This window comes from Falco biarmicus, chromosome 9 (assembly GCF_023638135.1).
Source record: "Falco biarmicus isolate bFalBia1 chromosome 9, bFalBia1.pri, whole genome shotgun sequence".
Taxonomy (NCBI): domain Eukaryota; kingdom Metazoa; phylum Chordata; class Aves; order Falconiformes; family Falconidae; genus Falco; species Falco biarmicus.
In genome coordinates, this window is record NC_079296.1 from 690,736 (window position 1) to 711,285 (window position 20,550).

The 20,550-nt window shown below is 37.6% G+C and overlaps 1 protein-coding gene across 1 annotated transcript in view; it reads right to left on the minus strand.

Moving 5' to 3' along the window:
• The window catches only part of TM9SF3 (transmembrane 9 superfamily member 3), a 49,321-nt gene that overhangs the window by 21,358 nt on the left and 7,413 nt on the right, over nucleotides 1-20,550 (minus strand). Inside the window, exons 2-7 of the mRNA XM_056352021.1 lie at nucleotides 18,073-18,268; nucleotides 9,799-9,921; nucleotides 5,141-5,301; nucleotides 2,280-2,357; nucleotides 1,189-1,320; nucleotides 514-680 (exon numbers count right to left, since the gene is read on the minus strand). Coding sequence (XP_056207996.1) covers nucleotides 514-680; nucleotides 1,189-1,320; nucleotides 2,280-2,357; nucleotides 5,141-5,301; nucleotides 9,799-9,921; nucleotides 18,073-18,268 — 857 coding nt within the window. The remainder of the gene's footprint in view (nucleotides 1-513; nucleotides 681-1,188; nucleotides 1,321-2,279; nucleotides 2,358-5,140; nucleotides 5,302-9,798; nucleotides 9,922-18,072; nucleotides 18,269-20,550) is intronic.

Consider the following 20,550-nt stretch of genomic DNA (forward strand, 5'->3'; position numbering starts at 1 on the left):
GAGCACCTATTCAAAAGAACTGAAGAAATTAAATCTCCATCCCTGAGAAGACTTGTGGATAAGATTGGCTTAATGCGTTGTCAGCAGTAAATAGGACCATTCACAACACAGCACGCTCCTACCAGTCTTTACCGGACACAGCCGGGAAAATAAGGTAAGAAATACAGTAACTGTCACTCCAGATGAAACAAGGGAATGAAATATGTACCTTTCAACATTTACTTCCCATATAATCTACCCATGATGCTGCAGAACAAACTAGTTGCTCAATAAATCATGTGAAAAGCAAGCATTACAAGCCTTAAATTAGGGGAGACCAACTCACATGGTAAGAGTAGGACAAAGGTTCGTTACAACTTAAAAGAGCCCTTATGAACACTAAAACTGATCTGAAGATAAACACTAAAGACACTCAAACACTTCTTTTTCCAGGCCAGTTAGAACATTCGTTTTTGCAATTATTTTATTCATTTAAGCATTTGCATGAATAAGGCATGGCGCAATTATACTTACTCTGTGTATAGATCTTCTATCATTGCAACAACAATGACTATAAGAGACACAGCAAAAATTTGACAGCCAGAACCAATAAGTGATGAAAATATTAGCGGATGACTGGATGGTCTAAAAACATCTCCATGGACCTGCTTCCACCCATACTCATCACCCAGATCTCTGTCCTAGGAACAGCAACAAAAAAGTTTTAAGTCTATAGTCATGACAATTAACAGCAAACACACATGCTAGGCATGTATTAAAAGTCTGATTTATTAAAGCAACTTCAGATACAAGTATGTCTTCTCTCCTGAGTGCATCAAATCTAGGAGAAAAGTTTACTTTTCAGATGCTTAGGAAGACAAGAAAAATTACTATCTGAATATCGTGCAGTAAAATCTATCAGATTCCCTCCTTGTCCCTAAAATCCTCTGGAGTGCTTAGGACTACACACAGGCTTCTGTTACACACTCAGAACAGACCTCGTTCAGCCAAAGTGTAGATATGAACATTAATGCAGTGACTAGTTGCAACTTAGGACCATGTTACAAAGAAAACTAGTAACACTTTCAAGACACACTTAAGGCAGTTTCCTGTCCAACTGAAGAAAGCCAGAGCTACTAACACAATGAACATACAGAGAAAACAATAACCCTTAAAAAAAGATTTTAGAAGTGTGAATGCAGATCTTACCATATCATCCATTTCTTCCTCCTTGCTGTATCTCGCATAATCTTTTCGCAAAGTTCTCATTAATATCATAGACACTAGGCCAACCAGAAAGATCACCATCATAAAAGAATTGAAAATTGAAAACCAGTGAATCTACAAAAAGAAAACACATCCCTAAGATTTAGAACTGTAAAAGTGTTTCAAATTTGTTCCAATACGGATAAATGGTTGCTTAGCAGGACAGCTTGTCAGCACTAACCAAGTAGCAACAAACCCATGTTGTAAGTAATACTAAATTTGTGGAAAGTCCTACCAAAACTGGCCTGTGGAATGCCCTACGTAAAGCTTTTCAACAGCCAAGCTGGCTCATGATGAGGCTATCACAGCTCTGTTAAGCACCAGCAAAGTTCAAACTGGCTGTGCGTGCCCCCTTGGTAAAGGAAAGGCAACGTGACACACAGCTGCCTGCCTAGAGAAGTGGCTTCAGCAGTAAAAGAGATACAGCCACAAAGCTAAAGGAACCATCACTTTGCACAAAACCAAAATGAGCAGCAGCATTATTTTGCCTCTGACAATCACATCTTCTGGTTTACACCAAGGTCCAAACACAATCCCAAACCCCTAATTTCAGAAAGTGCTATAGCTGAGTATACTACCCTTAAGGAGATTACAGCCACAGGTTTAAACAATCACAACTAATACTGCCAACCGGTTTAGGCTGATGCTTTTTGGTTTGCATTTACTTCAGTAAAAAGTGGACATATGACTAACTGCAGTTATTCAACTTACAAGTCGTATGGTTGTGTCCCTGAAACTTATCCCTTCCAATCATGGGAATATGTTTTCTTGAACTGTGTTGTATTTGCTGCAGGCTTGAAGCTTGCCTGCACATTTACTGAAGCACTCTAAAAAACTGGAGCCATCCTATTAGAGCAACAGAACTAACAGTCTGTTCTAGAAACAGTTGTAGACCTGTCTGTTTCATTGTCCCAGAACACCTGGAACATCCAAAAAATTCAAAGATGTCATCCAAAAATTCCATGACATCTTCCAAACTAAAGCAATCATTTTGAAGGGAATTTTTTGTAAATTTGTCTTAGAACAATACATACTCTGTGCTGAAAGAAAGATGGGTCAAGATACTTGTCAAATCGGTCCTCAAACTTCACATCTGATTTCTTCCATTTCACCTAAAGAGAGAAAAATGTACACTTGAAAAGCTCATTATAATATGTTCAGCTAATAGTCACATGCAGAAACCCAGAACACTTTAAAAATCATCCACTTCAGATGTTTTCTTCAATATGAACCTAGGTTTTGGCAAAAACAATGGACTGATCTCTACAAAGACTGTTATCTACAGGTCAGACATAGAATGAACATCAGCCACCTTGCTTCATGGATCTAATCTTGCCTGTCCTTATGTTTAAGAAGGAAGAACCAGCCTTACGCTGCCTCAGCTCTCACTGTCTCCACAAGGCTAACCAAAGATGCAAATAGTTGCCAAATACAACAAACCTTTATCCTGATTACAGAAGGAACTCAAAAAGATACTCACTGAAGGTGCAAAAACCAAAATCCAAATGACCCTATTTTTCAGGTTTGTCAAAAAATAGTTCAAAGATGATCTTTTTTTCCCTACGGTAGATACCTGCAGGGGTATACATTTGAAAAATCTTCCCAAATTTGCCCAAGATTTCAGAACAAAGTTTAAAGAAAAGAAGCATGTTTAAACATGTTCAGGAATGACATGCTAGAAAGCAGTGGAATTTTTCTAAAGATTTTTTTTTTCCTTTTCTGACAGCACACTCCCTTTTGTCAACACTTCCATGCGCTGTGTTGCATGAAAAGAGGCTTGTGGAAAACGTTATCAGTGTTCATTGAGTGATGACACTCCCCTCTACTTCTGCACCCTGAATGGCAGCTGAGATCTGTTTTGCTGCCATGCACTGAGACTTGTATTAAGTGAAATCAACTGTACCTAAATTCTCTGAGTACAATGCCCAGGAAAAAAAGATGTGGTCTAGCAGAAGTGAGGGAAAAGAAGATATAAGAGCAGATTTAAAACAGATGCTATTAAGAAAGAAAAGGGCATAAACTGAGATACAAGCTGGCTGGAAGGGAACTGGATAAAAGGGATCAAGCTGGACTCTAAAAGACATTAAAATTTTAAAAGCTACAAGCTAAAAGCTGCAGCCTAAAATCTGTAAGACCACAGCATTCTGCAATCTAGACGCTTCAATTGCCAATAAAATAACTCTGAAACCTGCTGCAAAAGTATGTGTTTATGGCCACACTACTGCAGGGTTACTGCATACTACTGCTATCAGTTACTACACTAGCTGCACAGAGGACTGCTTTCAATTTGGAAGATTTAATTATACTAATGGAATATATGGTGCCAAGTATTTTTCAGAATTTTTGCAAGATTGTTTTCATTTTAATTTTTAAATGTAATTTCAGAAACAAAACACGAATCTCCACTGAATTTTTTCAAAGGCATGCCAAGTTCAGGAAATAATCAGGATTTTTAATGATCTTAAAATAAATGCAGCCCCCTTGTGCATATCTTTTTAAAATACATGACACCTATATATCAGGAACTATCCTTTCCAACATATGTTCTCTTATTCAGTATAGAAGAAAGCATATAAATGCAGATTTAATACCCTTATAGGCCTAGCACTCACCACAGTCCCGAGACAGATTAAAAGCCCCAAGACTGAAGTATTACTCACTTTGAGGTATGATATTAATGTTCTTCAGTTCAAATTACAACCTTCTTCAAGATTAGTAGCTCAAAGCATTAATAGCTTTCCACACTGTTTTAGGCACACTTCTCATTAGAGCATCAGCCACCAAGAAGCCACCACTGCTTATAATAAAACCACCAGAGACAATCTGTGAATTAAACACCACACACGTGCCAGCCCAGCAATTGCCCAGTGGTGCCAACAGAATTGGATAGTTAACTCTTGAGCTTTGTACACTAAAAAGTATTTCAAGAGAACATCTAATGGTACTGTCATTACTGGCAGCTACATAGTCCTGTCTACCTCAAAATTCACAGAGCAAATGGACTTCACGATGCTGGCAGAATTTGATGAAGTAGAAAATTTCAAAATTTCTACGATCAATTTTGCAGTAGAGATAGGGAGAATAGTGTAAATGCAATTCTAGAAAGCACATATAAAAAACAGTTACTTGCATTTCAAACCATACAACTTCATCAGGCGAAGACAAACGTAATAGAAGATTTTATTTCAGAGGATATTCTTATGCTGACACCTACTGTTAACACACTGTAGAAAAGCCAGCACTGAAGAACCAGTTTCAGTATACAAATGTGGTGAACGTGAGAAGTGAACCATTACAGAATTAAGTAGCATCAAATAAAAAAAGGAGGAAAATGGAAAAATTTAATTTGTTACCTCAGATCAGCAAATTTTGTTTATTCATTACCTTTTAGCATAGCACTTCAATATAACAGCAGAGGGCCTCAGAGAAAACCTTACTATTAATATTATATAAATAAGACAAATTTCTACTGCTTGCAAAGTATGAAGGCAAAGTACAATGCATTTTGGTCCTAGCTCAGAACCCATTTAAATCTGTGATGCAAATGTCAGAGCTCTAAATGTTACAAAAATGCGTACCTACTGGGGAGTCCTCTACACTTCTCGTCTCCATACTTTTGGGGACATCTTTCTTTCCCAACAACACACTTTTCTGCAGATTACAGAAGCTTCAGTTTGTTTGAAGTGTTTCAAAAATCATCATTTTACATTTATTCTTAATAACCCTATCAAGGTTTTTCAGTAATGGAAAAAACCATACTGGAAGGAGTGAAGATGCACCTTCCTCTAATATAGCCTGATGTATCAATATATAGTTGTAGGTATACAAGTACCTATCTTTGAGCTACTGCACCATGTAGAATTTCTTATTACAGATGCATCACCAAATTACTTACTGAATACGACATCTGGATTTTTGTGTTTGGTACCAGTTTCACCTTTCCTTCACTGGTCAGATTGACATCTACAATTCTATTTCCATTGTAACCGATTTCAAGTTTTTTGTAAGTCCAAAGGTAATAATCTTCTCCATTTTCATCTGCTTCTCCAACAATGCCTGCATAGGAAACAAGTGTAAGCGTCTATTACAGGTATGCTTTTCAAACAGTCTGTAATTACTTTTTTTGAAATATGTATTACAAAAGTTTTGCCAGCTAATAAAGCAACATAACTACAGTAAAGAGAACACAGCAGACCTTATGCTCTTCTTTTCAACTCTAATACCTGGATTACATCTTCAATCCACAGGTATAATGCAAGAAGCATTTTGTAATGGCATTAGAAGAAAAAAGCATGCAGCTACAAACACTACAGAAGAAACAGAAGACACAACAGTTCCTCTAGTTTTATTTGGAATTCTTACCAGATAAATAACTAACTGAATACAGATTTAATTTCCATGAACAGAACTTAGCTAAGACCTCTGTATTTCCCCATCTCCCATCTATCCCTTCATTAACTTTTCTTCTTCTTAAAAACTTTACTTTCATTCTGTATTTCTCATTAGTTGACTCCCCAACACATACTTCTTGCTCTCATGTGCACACAAGCTTCCAATGTTGGCCAAGAATTACAGTTTTGACTACTCTCTTTGTTACTTTCACTGAAAAATTCAGAAAGTTATAATTTACTTGGAGATTTTTATTACCTCCCATATGGAAAGCTGCTCAGATGCTCCTGGAGCATCAGAACTCAATTGAACTCAACACTAGCCATGATTAAGTTCTTACCTTTCAATAAATTACTGCAAAATGTCTGATGTACTACAGAAAAATTCAAGAGAATGTACTCCGCTGGGGGGGGGGGCGAGGTGGAGAAAAAGGCAAGTCTAGGAGTCACCAAGCTCACAGGTTATAAGCATGACCTTTAATGTCAAAAGCATCCGACCAAAGATCACATACAAGATGGAAAGCCACAATAAAAGCACCACTCAAGACACAAAAGGTGGGGTGGGTGGGGGGAAGAACAAGTAGGTGAAGGATATGGAACAGGTTATCATGAAGCAGCAGGTACATGAAGGAATGGAACTTGTGCACTACCTGTGCTTTCAATTTTCAAGGTGGTATATTTCTGTCACGTTTCTTACTCACGCTCATCTGTCTGGATTGCCTTGTATATGCCATCCACATGAAACTGGTGCCAGTTTGTGCCTATGCCATACAGCCTAGCACCTGGCATACCATCTGTTCCCATGGTACTACTCAAAACCATCACAATACAGACCTCTAAACTACCTAAAGGACATCCTGATCATCACTACCTGAAGGAGTGCACTAGTGGTGCTCCATATACTTAGGGAGATGTCCTGAAACAGTCAAACCTAGCCCCTCCGCTGTGGGATGGCAATTCAGGGAAAAATAGAAGATGGAATCATTTTATCTGAATGCCCTTAAAAAAACCTGGTTGCCTTTTTCAGGTCAGAAAATAAAAGTGTACACCTTCCAAAGCCCTCAAACAGCAGTGTGAAGTCATTATCCTTAGTTATCAGCAGTTAAGAAAAGTTATTTTATGCCTAGCCTTTTCTGAAACTAGATTACTTCTTACTGGATATTTTGAGGGCTTCCTAAGGAGAGTTGCAAATATTAATGGTTGTGTGTATGACTTTGACATCAGTAAGCCTTACCAAGGTGGAAAACCATGAAGAACATAGACATGAACTTAACTAAAGTTTGCCAGGAGACAGCAGGAGTGCCACATATCCATCTGGATGAGCCCAGAGAAGTGAGTGGTCTGCTTTAAGAACAGAATTAAACAGAAGTTGCCTAGAGTTCTCAGCAAATATTGACACCATCCGAATCCTTTTCCTTTAAACTCTTCAGACTACTTAACTTGTTTTGGTAGCACAAAAAAAAGGACTCTACCCACTTATATTTAGGGAACAAAATTTTGGTTTAATCTGGCTACAAGACACAAATCAACAATAAAAAAAATAGTGGACTGGGTGATACAGTACATAAAATACATGCTGGCTAGCAGCGTTATCAGGAAAGGCAACCCAGTTGAAGTGGATCACCATGACAGCCTTCACATAGCAACAAAAAAGCCATTTCAGCACAAGATATTTTTAATGCAAGCTGAGGGTAACCAGTTCTGGACGCTACCTGAATAAAACAAAAAAAACTCCTCAGTAATCAGAGTATGTCAGAGATGCCATCATAATTACTAAAGTTCTTACTGCCATGTATTTTAACCAGTCCTAATGTTTTTCATCACAGTTACTGAAATTAACAGCTATGTAATGACACTCAATCAAGCAAAAGATACTAGTTTTCTTAGTATCTCTGCCACCACATGTGGTACTAGGCAAAAATCTATACAACAGAGTCAACAATAAGCTGGAGGAGCCATGTGTACGGTATCACTCATGCCACATTCATAACAGAAATCTTTATAATAAAAACTGTTCAGTGAGCAGTAAATCTCGGAGCTTTAAGTTTGAGGCAGCACTCAGAGCCTGCAATATTCCTATAGTTTAACAGAGACCCAGCAAAACCAGAATTCATGCAGATAAGCTATTATTCACTTTTCTAAACTGTACTTGGAACACAAAGGTCAGAAAGACTTGCAGGGAAACACTTCTAACCAGTTCAGATGGATTCACTCTTTTCTCAGCCCCCCAACAAGAACTGCTTAATTTTTTGGAATAAAACCAGGCTAATACTGATTGACCAATCTGTGGTCCTGCTAGTTTTACCTGGCCCCCGGGAGACACAGACCACTTGCTTTCACACCTGATGTCAGACTGTACCCTTGCATAATATTACCAGTAATTATGATGCTGCACTCATCTATTAAGTATTACCACTTGCAGTCCTGGTTCCAAACAACTATCAAAACCAGCCTCTTAATATCATATGAAGATAATACCTAGATTCTACATGTTCATTAGCTGTAGCATTAGGAATGACTTCTTGTGCATATAAAGCATATTACTGAAGAACATTAAAAACACTGGAATCACAGTAAAACAGATTTTTCAGCTGAGAGCATAAAATGTAGTCAGTGTGTAGAAGATTTAGTAAGTATATCTGTTCTTTGATATTTGAGGAGAAAAAAAAATGTTCTCAATTAAGATCAGAAAAATGAGTTCTAGAAGAGAAAGTCCCAAGATTTGCTAGCCACACAGGACTCCAAAGAAGCCAGCTTAGCATCCATCACCCTTGGGCAGTCTAAAGCCTACACAGCTGTCACTAGTGTAGGAAAACCATTCACTCATCTTTTGCTGAAGGGCCAAAAGCATAAAAAAAAATATTATAGCAACAACTGTCACTCATGCATGCTTTTGAAAAGCAAATTGCACAAGAAGTATAGTACAGGCCACACACATTAATTAGGGTCTACTGCAAGCCCTGCCACAGAGCTGTAACACATGCTAAGCTAATCTGCTGGAAAGAATGAATACAATATAGGAGTACTCCTGTCAGGCATTATAATGTTATCTCTTAAAAACAGATACATTTTAAAAAAACTAGAACCTTTTTGACTAACAGATAAGTAATAGATACATAAATAAATATATAAAGTACCGGCATTTCTGGCTGGGACCCATGTTTATTAGATAGCTACTTTATAAAATCAATTAGAATTGTAAGAGTGAGCGAAAAAATCACCCTCTGTCAGAATGAATGAATGATGGGTAGCATTATTCAGCATACTACCTATCAAAAGACTTTTGTCATGTGGCTTGAACTGTGTGTTTGTAGGTGGTGTGGGATTTTGTTTATTTTGGGCAATTTTACCTCTTTCATGGAACACAGGCAACAAAGACCTTACCTTAAAGCGTTCTGTGGTGCTTTTCATTTCCCTTCAGTTTATATCTACAACAGGGAGGTTAGTGCTTGGGGAGTTTGGTTGATTGCTACATCAGTGCAAAGCACAATCTGCAGAGCACTCTTTGCTAGGTATGTGATCACAGTTTACAAGGGAGTAACAAAAACCAGAGAGCTTAGGAGACAACGGCAATAAGGACACATAATTTTTTTGTTCAAGACACAAGCACTCCTAAGCCCAGATTAATAATACTCAGCAAGAACATTTAAGAACTGTATAAGCACAAGTAAAATAAACCTTCACATAATCACTGACTGCACATGCAAAACTGTTAAAAGCCACTAAATTACCGTAAAAGTAAATCAAACAGCGCTTGCATTAGTAATAAACACAAAAAACCTAGCAAAATATAGTTTAGATATTTGAAGAATTTTATGACAGCTGTTATTCATGAACACATTAACACAGACCTTATATCATACCTATCTAATTACCACTCAATCAAACATTTAAGAGAATTCAATCCCAGTAACTTGGTATTATTAAATCATTGCTTGAGAAACAAAACAGCTTTTCACTGATTTTTGTAATTCACTAGTACAAGCCATATTACTCTTCTTCCAATGTAATAATTCTTCAACTTATTTGTATTATTTGATTACATAAATTCTACATACTTGTGAAATTCCAATAACGAAGCTTAGTCATTTACTGTCTTCATGGCACCCACTAGCACAGAACTCCTGTAGTTGTAATCAAGTTTTTTATGCATAATATCACTTACCCCATATTGGCAAGTCATCAATATACATCTGGTACCAATAGTGATTTTTGATAGCGTACACAAATGCATCTCTTCTTCCTTTGTCCAGGTCAATTTCACAGTAAGTAGTCTGCATTACATCATCTGCAAAAAATTAAAGCACTTAACAATTAACGAGCTGGCTCCAAGCAAAGGCAAACCAAGCAAATGGAGCAATGGACACTGCTGGAGTCTTTAACCCCTCTTGGCTACCCTCAAGTAGGTAACAAAAGAAAGCATTGAAAAAGGAACGATTAAAGCAACTGCATGACTGTGTGTGTAATACTGCCCTTCCACATGCAGAAGCTTTCCCACAGACTGGATAAGGAAAGGTTTCAAAATATCATTTTGCTACTTCACCCACACTAAATTAAGATCCGTTAGCTGATGGCAGTTTTACCTGGACAGACTGTGAGACCTCTTTACTCTAACAAGGGGTATGAAATTGTTCTCTCTACATTTTAGTATAATCGGGCTCACTGACTAGGGATACTGTTTGCAAAAACTAAAACCTTTTAAAGTTCTCAGCAATTTTCAAGAAACTACCATAATGAAGAAACAAAGCAATTGGGGTAAAGGCAGAAAAAAAGATGGGCAGAAGATAAAACCAGGAGTAACATAAAGAATACACAAGAGGCTACATTTGGAAATAAAATAAATTCACCTTTGAGCCAGAAAGCTGTTTTTCCCCCATCTACAATCCACAAGTAATGTAGTTAGCAGCCATTCTTTCACATCCCAATTTCCTCCCCTAACGTTTCCTTTTCAAGTGAAAAAAGACAAAAGGGCTCATATGTACAAGAATTCAGGCAGCAACAGATTTAGAGACAAAAATCCTCCATCCACTACTTAGTAAATATTTTCGACTCTGCAAATAGTGAAGCAAAGCGAACATAAATCATTCTAGCTCCCCCTCTTTCCTCTTTTTGTCATCTCTGAAATCGAGGACCCATTTCTAGCAGATAAAATTAATCTGTGCCCCAGGAACAGCTCTAATCTGCATCTAAATTCAGCTTACTTTCTCCTACACACTAACCGCAATATAAAGCTTTATTAGAAAATAAAATCACCTGCACACAAAAAGCACCAGCAAGTAGACTATTTCCAACACAAACCATTATTTCTCTGATAAAACAATCTGTCAAAATGGAAATATGCACAGTTTGTCTGGTCAGGAAAACTGAAGCACAGCCCGGTGAAGCAAGACAGCAAGAAACCAGCCACGAGCAGTCTTGCATAGTTGCAGTGATTTCCTGCAGCCCTGGAGAAGACGGTGCCCCTGGCTATTCTGGAGTGAATCCGTCTCTTTCTCCTCTTTCTTATGAAAACTTCAGTATTTTCTATTTGTTTCTTCCAAGACCTAACAAGTGCACTCTAAGCTTCATTTTTTTACTGATAAAACACATTTTTCAGACTGCCTTACTAGGCAATAAAACTTTCACTTGGGAAAAAAAGTGTGTCACAAAACCACTCATGTCAACAAGTGTCCCCAAGAAGACTTTTAGACCATGGATTCTATGTTCAGGACCCATACTGGGACATTCAGGAGAGGGAAGCCATTAAGGCACCACAGCTGAAACACACACATACAAATCCAGGCCTCACTTTGCATTTATGCCTCTACTGAGCTGGATCCTATATGTTTAGGACTGTTGATTAAAAAAAAAAAAAAAAAAAAGCCTCTGTTCAGCACTTTTAAACATATTTTTTGGAGTCATCTTAACATTATTTAAAAGAAAAAAAAATCAGAAACCCTGTCTTCTTGATTTGTTGCTAAGTAGGGATGAATTCTTTCCAAAATACTTTATTGTCACTCTCTAGCAGTTTCATGCTGTACTCAAATAAAAGATTAACACTAATGTTAATTTTTTTAACTCACAAAGTTAACACAACAAAGCTCAACAGAGAGGTCAAATGAAAATATACTGTGATTTACAGTAAGGGTAAAAGAGAGACTGGTGGGGGCCGTGAAATGAAGCACTACCTGGTTGCAGGTGGCTCTCCCCAGACTGGTTCACCCACACACCCAGCGGCACCCGCACAGCTGAAGGACAGCATGGGGACAGGAGCAAGTGCTACTAGCGAAATAAAAGTCACATGAACTACAAGCGCTCTTTTTAGAGACCTTTCCCATTTTGTAGCCTGAATACAGAAGCCTTTGTTTGCAGTTATTAACCAAGACAAATTCAGTAATAGATTGTAATCTAATACCAAATTACTCCATGGGCTTTCAGACTCCTGGAATTTGCCAATTTTTTATTCATTTTTTTTTTTCACACTAACTGAAACAAGCCATTCTGCACCTAATACTCTATGATGTAAACAGTGGGTTTTGCTGCTGTAAAACCAACCAAACCAAACAACCAACCCAAACTACCAAAACCAAAACAACAACAAACAAAAGACTTTGAAATACTATTTGAAGCAAAATGACTGCACTGGCATCTAACCAGGCAGCAGATAGCCACATGCCACCAAAAAACTCTTCATCCATTTTTATGGATTTCACTCCCAGTGTTCAGAATACCAGAAGACATCACTCACTACAATCAACTGCAGATCAACTACATTATGAGTTACTCCAGTGCACATACACAAAACCCCAGAACAAACATTAGAAACAACCTCATTCAATTCTTGCAAAATGCAGGCATGACTTCACGTATGGTATATGATTTCACCCTCAGCTACACTACGCAGTACCGTTCCCTCCTCCCCCTAAACAACTGAATGAAGGCAAGAGGAATGACAAGCGCTCCTTTCTCCAACCACTGAGAACACCGAAGCTGTCATTTAGTTACAGGACAGGATTAGATGGTTAAGCATAAATCCACCGTGTTAAATGATTAAAGTCGCTTACAAAAGCATTCAGTGAAGCTGAAGTCTACTTCATTACAGCTTTACCAGATCTAAAGCTTTACCTGTGTTAGATAGCTCTTATCCAAATTATGGTTGTGTGTGCATCCAAAAGGAGTGTGAAGTTAGAAGTATGTGTTGTGTTGTGTCTACATCAGGGATGTCAAAGAGGTAACATCTGCTATGTAATACAGCTTCAGCAATGTCAATAGCACATTAAGCAAATTTTAAAAGCATGAAAGCAAGACTCATTACAAAAGCAGGTGCATTTATGCCAGATTGCAAATTTCCTGTGAACAGTCAGATCAACTGGGTTTTCTGCAAACACATAAACCACACAAAACCTCATTGTACCTGACCATCTCCCAGTACTGAACATAGTCCTGAATGGCTGTCGTATTTTCTAGAGGTGTTGCAGAGGGAAATCTTGGGCAAGGAGTTCTCATTTAGAAATATGGTCATTTAATAAAATTTCTAATTAAGTGCAAAATTCAGGTACGTTAAAACCCCTTTTCCCCTTCAAATTCATCTCCTCTAACTGATATTGTATAGCAATGTAAAAAATTAATTTCCTAATTGAAGTTGCTATGATCCCAATGTTCAATATATTTCATAATTCACTCTCAGGTGTAACGCAGAGGGTGTCAATTCAAGTACTTGAACGAACAACTGCACATATTACATAAAAAGCATTATTAGTCTAGATTTAGCTTGGCAAGAAATTAAGCAAACTGAAAACTTAGTTATATAACAATGGAAGCATATGTTAACAATGCATTACTTCACAAAGATGTTCATACAGATTTGAGAGCTGCAATAAGAACAATATTGTTCCTACTTGTAACAGAAGGGAAATCCAGCTATTCTGTACGGTTGCAAGCATCCTTCACGTGACACATTTTTAAATACCAAAAGAAACACTACTTCATGAATCCTTCAATACACTGTAGATTTGGCCCACCAGTCACCACTACAAATATTCACGTGCAAGCCTCCATTCTCAGAAATACATTTCTGCAGAGCCATAACTTTCCTATTCCATCGCAAAAACTCAGGCAAGGTCTGCTGATTCAACTGACAGTTCTACTTATGCAGTCTACGGTACTTCAGTTACTGACAGCTGCAGCCTAAGTAATTCTTTGAATATGACGAACAACACTGTTTCACACTTACCTGCTACTGCTGTCCAGTCAAACTATGCCGAGAACTGTTTTATACTGCAGAAGCTAATTTATTAGAACAATTCTAACTCCCCTTTACTTACTCCAGAGGACAAAAATCTAACAGTATAAAATCCAAATCTAATTCATTTTTGTAAACTCTTATGATACTCATTTAAAGTGGAAAAATACCTGCAATTGTTAGTCTTGCCATAGTCCCAAACACACATGAGGAAAAACTTGATTACCTGTTAACTCAGAACTGAGATCCAATGCAATATTCATGAAGAATATCCGTACAAGTCTTTCAGACAGTTGTGCCAACATTTTGAAAAGCAGGTGCCTATGGTTAGGTGTTTAAATGCACATTCAAGCATCTAAATGATTAGTGAAAGGTACCTGAGCTGTTCTTAATTATTTCAGCTTTAAATGTTAAAGATACTGAACACTCCTTGAAGCCATACCTTTTCCTTAAGTACATATGAATCTACTGGTGCCAAAACATAAGCTTCTACTTCTTAAGAAAAAAATCCAAAACCACAGATCACCAGCAACTCTGTTTCAGCTGCCTTGCAGCAATGTCTGGACCACTGGTGCAGAGGTAGATGGATCAATCACAATGAGATAAAATTTATCCATTAAAAAGAAAATTATTTCATTGATATAATCCAGCTACTATTATTTTTCTTAAAAAAGTGAACACAACTTCAGCCAAGAACAAGATCTGCTATTACAAGTCACCAGAAAACTGAGCTAATATCACATTTCAACAACCAAACTGGAACAGAATTCTTTATGCAAATGCTAAATTTTAAAGAGATGGTCTATGACATTTGGATTTTCCTACATGCATTGGATATAAATTATAGTGGTGTTACGACAGTTTTTAAGCCTGTAAAAAATGAATCTCAGATAGCAATCCTTTGCTCTGTTTTTTCACTTTAAAAACCTGTGTATCAAGGAGATCAGGGTTTCAACTAATTTTACATAATTTTATATTAAGTAAGTATTAATAACTAGTGCTACAACTAATTTATACTTGTTACTCTGAAGTTTGGAATAAAGTATATGAGTTGACTCCCATTCAGATTTCGCTTCATGGATCACTGCTACAAGTATTAAAGCACCTCCTGATACAGAAGCTGCTGCATGCCAGCTAACAGCAAAGAGATTATTGGCTTCATCTTTTATGTAGATGACACAGATTGTAAGAGAAAAAACTAGAAATGCACATGGACAGCTTCCCAGATCATGTACACGTACTTAAGTCATCAACCAGCTACCGTGTACCATCTGCTTTATAGAAAACATCTGACCTGCAGCCACTTTGGTTAGGAGTTGAATTCACTGCAGGTCCAATACAGAATGTCAATCTGCACAGAAAGCCAATGTGCTAGTAATAATAAAAAATACATTTTTAAAAAGCAACAAAGGACATGGATGAAGAGGACTGCCCCACCTGCTGGGAAACGTACCAGCACATCAATCACTTACACTGGCAAGCCATAAACACCCGATTCTTTTTGAAATCTCTGCTCTTCCATACTCATTCAAAGCCTCTTTTGAAAGACATAATGCCCAGTCTATCTGGAAGAAGAGACCCTAATGTAGCAACTGCATACTTGTAGTGCACTGGTAAAGCAATTAGAGGTGCAAAAACTGAAAAAAATTAGTATGAGTGGAAGACCAGACCTTAAACCCTAAAGAATTTGTACTCAATTTTTCACAATAAATAATACTTGTAATGGACAAAATCTAAAGCTTTCCATGTCAAAACATCAGCACAATGAGTTGTGAATCAGAATCTTGAAACTCCTAACCTGAACGCAAAATGAGACTTAAGGAAAACAGATTTACCTCTTGTAAAGAGCTACAGAAGACAACAGATAAACTAACATGGCAGAGAAACGATAAAAACCAAAACAATTACAAGATAAAAAAAACCACTGCACTTTTCTGCCATCCTGAAGTCTAGTCCAGGATGTTAGTCCAGGATGATCTGGGCTCCCTGCAGTTCTGAATTCCAAAAGACTTCACTTAACCAAATAGGAACGGTATCAGTTTCTACGTATTGAGGATCTGGAGGTTCAATATTACCCAAGTCGTACTTATTTTTGTTTAAAGCTTTTTTTCTAAGTGTTGGATTAAAGAATTACCAAAACAGAAACTCATTAAGTTCTTAATTATTAGAACATTTTACAGAAATATTTGAGAGCGTATTCACAGAAGAGTGGCTTTTATCCAATGCTCTGCTTTTGTGTACTTCCCTCAGAAATGGCAGAAAATACTCTGGAAAGCTAAACCACATCTGACTACAGACTACATGGTGGTCACAAAAGGAGACAAAAAGTACACTAAAAGTTTCATCTATCTTATCTGTCATTTCAGGAAAAAGAAGATGAACATGCTTTACAAATCTAAAGCAGCCTGACTACTGCATGTACTTCTGGTACAACAGAGGTTCTAGCTTTTTTTGATCACTACAGAAGAAAAGGTTTTCAAGCATTCCAGCCAGTTTCTGACCTTAAGCCAGTTACTTTCCTTCCCTTGATAGCATCTCAACACTTCCACTTAAAAACAGGTTACTAAGTTACAACCTCCACATGAGTAAGGAAAAGGGCAGGTCCAGGATGGAAATGCTGAGAAGTGAGCTATGGAACAGCACAGCCTGCTCAGTACTCCCACTCACAAAAGACTTGATCTAGCAAAAAATTGATATGATAGGGGAATAAATTAATTACAGATAATCTTCAGAAAATAAATCTGGGAATAGGTCATTTCAGAACATTAAACATTAACTCACTAACCTTCCAGTCTTTTCAATTTGGTGCTGCATCTAGAGAGTACACTTGCACTGGAATAATATAATCTCTTTGTAAAGATAAGGCAATTAAAGAAAGTAAAAATTACACACATAACTGGCTGTAAAAACAAATATTTATTGTATTCTGACAATAGAAGTTTTATTTAATCTTCACAGCCATGCTGAACTGCTGCCAGTTGCCTTCTCTGTTCTTTCCATTTTGCATTTTTAAGTGTATTCTACATGGTTTGACAGGAAAACTATTTCTCTCATACCGAGTAAAATTTTCAGCAGGCTGTAAGTCTTGCAAACCAGCAGTAGGACGGTTTTCCACTGTTTGTGCAGGTACAGTTCCGTTCTTAAAAGGAAAGATTCAACTCCAAATTCCTTTAATGCAGAGATGCTATCCTCTATGCAACCTAGAAATTTATCAAGAATCTATGGTTTTAACAACCTTCTAATCTTTTATTCCACTTACCCCAATTGTAACAAAACCATCAAGTCTCTTTAATTTTGCAGAAGACCAATTCTGGACACAACTTTTGTAACCTACGGAAACTAAGTCTCATCTGATTGCAAATGCTCTGACAGGAGATCCTAAGAGATCCAGTTAAGCACTGGTGATGCAATGAAGCATAACCCTCTAGGGGCAAAAGATACATATACACAGAAATCTAAACGGGAATATATCAATGTTACAAATCAATACAGACAAAAAGAATCTGTTGTTATTTAAAGCTGTGGAACTACCAGCTACAGATACCTGAAAGTACTGAGGGTACCAAAGAACACACACAGAAATTATGCAACAGAAGACGCAGCCCCTAACACAAGAAATGTATTTGCAAAAGAAGTTAAACGTCATCTCTGGAACAGCATGGAAAAAGGGAGAGGGCAGGAAGCAACAGATAAAAAACCAGACTAGCTCCATCCTGACCAGCATATGATGAATTAGAGCCAATAATACAAAGGTATTTGTCAAAGGTATTTTAAACTAGACAGTAACCAGAAGGATACAATAAAATTAACTTTGTGTTAAGGTAGGACTTTGAGCAAGAACCCTTGTGTTTAAAGGTATTCAACACCATATGAAAAAAATTACATCTTCATAACTGGTAATTCCAGAATCTTAATTCCAGTAAATAAACTTTTAATCATTCATATGCAGAAAGCTTAGTTTTACTTTATGAAATGCAATCAGTTACTTCAGAAGCATGTATCTGCTGCAAGCATCTTTCTTAAAGGGCACAAAAATGAAAACTTTACTGCAAACCGAAAAACCAATGGTAGTAGACAACCTTGCAGGGCATTTCAAGCAACAATATGAAATACACTCAGTCACTAGCAGAGGCAAACTTTCAGTTCCTCTAGTTAAAAATAAAGCATTAAGGGTTCATAGGTTATTTTAAGTGACTAAATGCACTTTCAATTGCTTACCTTTAAATTTGATGTCAAGACCACTGAATTCCAATTCAACTCCTTGAAGTGCTTCTCCTAGGGTTTCATGGTAATGGCTGATGCTTTTTTTTGATCCCACACAAAAAGGAAGAGAGAAGTATTTGTATGTTTCTTGGCGATTGTGGTAGGGTCCTACTGTATTCATCCATAAAACAACTTCCTCTTTATCTTGGTACTGAAAGATAAAATTATTGAGTTAGATGAGAAGCCCAACAGAATAAAAATATTAAAAAAACTCATTCACATTAACTAGCAAGGCAGCACTGTTCAATCACAGGCAACAGTCACATTTAAAGACAGTCAAGTATTTTTGCCGTTTGGGTAGCACGGATTCTAGGACAAGATTTCAGACTGCCTGCCTACAAAAAAAAAGCTTAGTCGATCACAGAGTTTCTTAAAGCCTATCACTGAAGCATCAGAAAAGAGGGATTCACTAAGAGGGAAGCAGAAGACACAGAGAGCAGAAGTCTCAAAAATATATAAGCTTCTACAAACTTTGTTGAAGCACACATCAGTTAATCATAGAATGGTATGGGTTGGAAGAGACCTTAAAGACAATCTAGTTCCAGCCGCCCCTGCCACAGGCAGGGACACCACCCACTAGCCCAGGCTGCCCAAAGCCCCGTCCAGCCTGGCCCTGGGCACTGCCAGGGATGGGGCACCCACAGCTGCTCTGGGCAGCCTGGGCCAGCACCTCGCTCCTCTCATAAAAGCCAAACTCTACTTATCTCCACTGAGAGAAAGGAAATATCAGACTAACACCTTGTTAAACAAGATCTTAGCAAATAAATCAGGCAATCTATCCATGGTGGCTGCTATATTGTGTTTCTCCAAAATGCAACTTCTTTTTCATTTTTGTAATGGTATGAATCCAGAAGCGCACAATGTCTCACAGGAGGCACTAAAATTAAACCGTGGCATACCTACAGTAGCTAAGAGACAAAAAAGTCAGACAGAAGGACTGTACTTTGATGCATTTCCAACATTTTCACAGTGGAAAAACAGATCAGCAAGGAGTCTGATGGCTGCCATGAAATTCCTTCTAGGAACATCCACCCTTCACTTTCGACAACTACTGTTAGCCAGGAAAACTTTTTCCTTGGCTACAAGCCAGTAATTTCTTCCAAGCCTTTATAGCTTTTCAACAACAAAAAATCCTTAAAGCCATTCATCTATCAGTATTCAAATACCTTGTGAATTCAGGAGAATTTAGTGATTCAAAATCATAACTTGCAGTATACCTGAACACATCTGGATGAGGTATCAGGTTTGCTGGTTACTACAAAGCTTCTCACCCAACACAATTTCTTCACCTACCATAATTTCAACAGATTAGGAGGGACAGTAAACTAACTTTTCAGGCAGAAAAAACCCTCTACTTATAACTATACACACCTACCACCACGATCACCATATAGATCCTGATTTTTTTTTTTTTTTTTAAGTACAGAAGAATAAGGTACTATTTTAAGACCAATACGCAAACACAGAACACACTGGAGAGGAAAAGAAAGTCAAATGTTAATTAGCTGTAACTATTTCATAGTGCACAGCTGAAATACTGAATACAGTTCTGCATCTCCCTTTTTAACAAATGAACAAATGTTTTTCAACTCTATTTATTCTGAATAACCAGTCATACTGACAGCTTAACTCAGAATAGCTACACATGGAATGCAAGAAATTCTTCAGATGAGGTGTTTAAAAACTAAACTCAAGGGTTTAAAAAAACATGCTTTGAGAAATCATTTAATCCCTTTATACTAACAAATTATCTCAATTACAAGCCTCATCTTTTTTGTTTACAAAGATGCACAAGGGTCATTCCAGCCTCTTATGTGAGCAATCTCCAACAAGAAACTTTAAATATCTTCCTAATTTCATTCTGAGCCGCAGCAGAGACCAAACAGATTTCACAAACCTGTCCGTTTGCAGAGCACACACTTCAGAACATTCCTGACAAGTAAAGAATGTCAATGAAGGAGCAAAGAGTAAACAACAAAGCAAGAGAAAGCAGACATTCCTCCTCTGCCAGCAAGCAGAAAGGTTACACTAGCGCAGCACAGCTGTCCAACTTCAAAGAAACTTGGGAAAGAAGGAAGAAAGAAAAGTCACAGTTCCAGCCCCCTCAGCAGCAGCAGCAGATGATAGTGGAATCTGCACTACAATACTGCCTCCAGCTCTTGCCAACGTAGCAAGGGACAAGTTTGTCCATATCTTTTTCTAGTCTGTTACGCCTAGCACGTCTTCTGTTTCTTCCTCTAACAGCTGCAGAACATTTTTTCAGCCCTTTCTCAACATGGTCCTAACTTGTCAAGAGCCCACTTCAGCATTACTCCTTGTAATGCAACAGCGTACACGTGAACTGAGCCATGTCTCTGTCCAACCCTCAATAATAGAGTATGACCACATCCTTCGGTCTGTGGATTCATTTTTGACAGTGCCTGAATAAAGAAA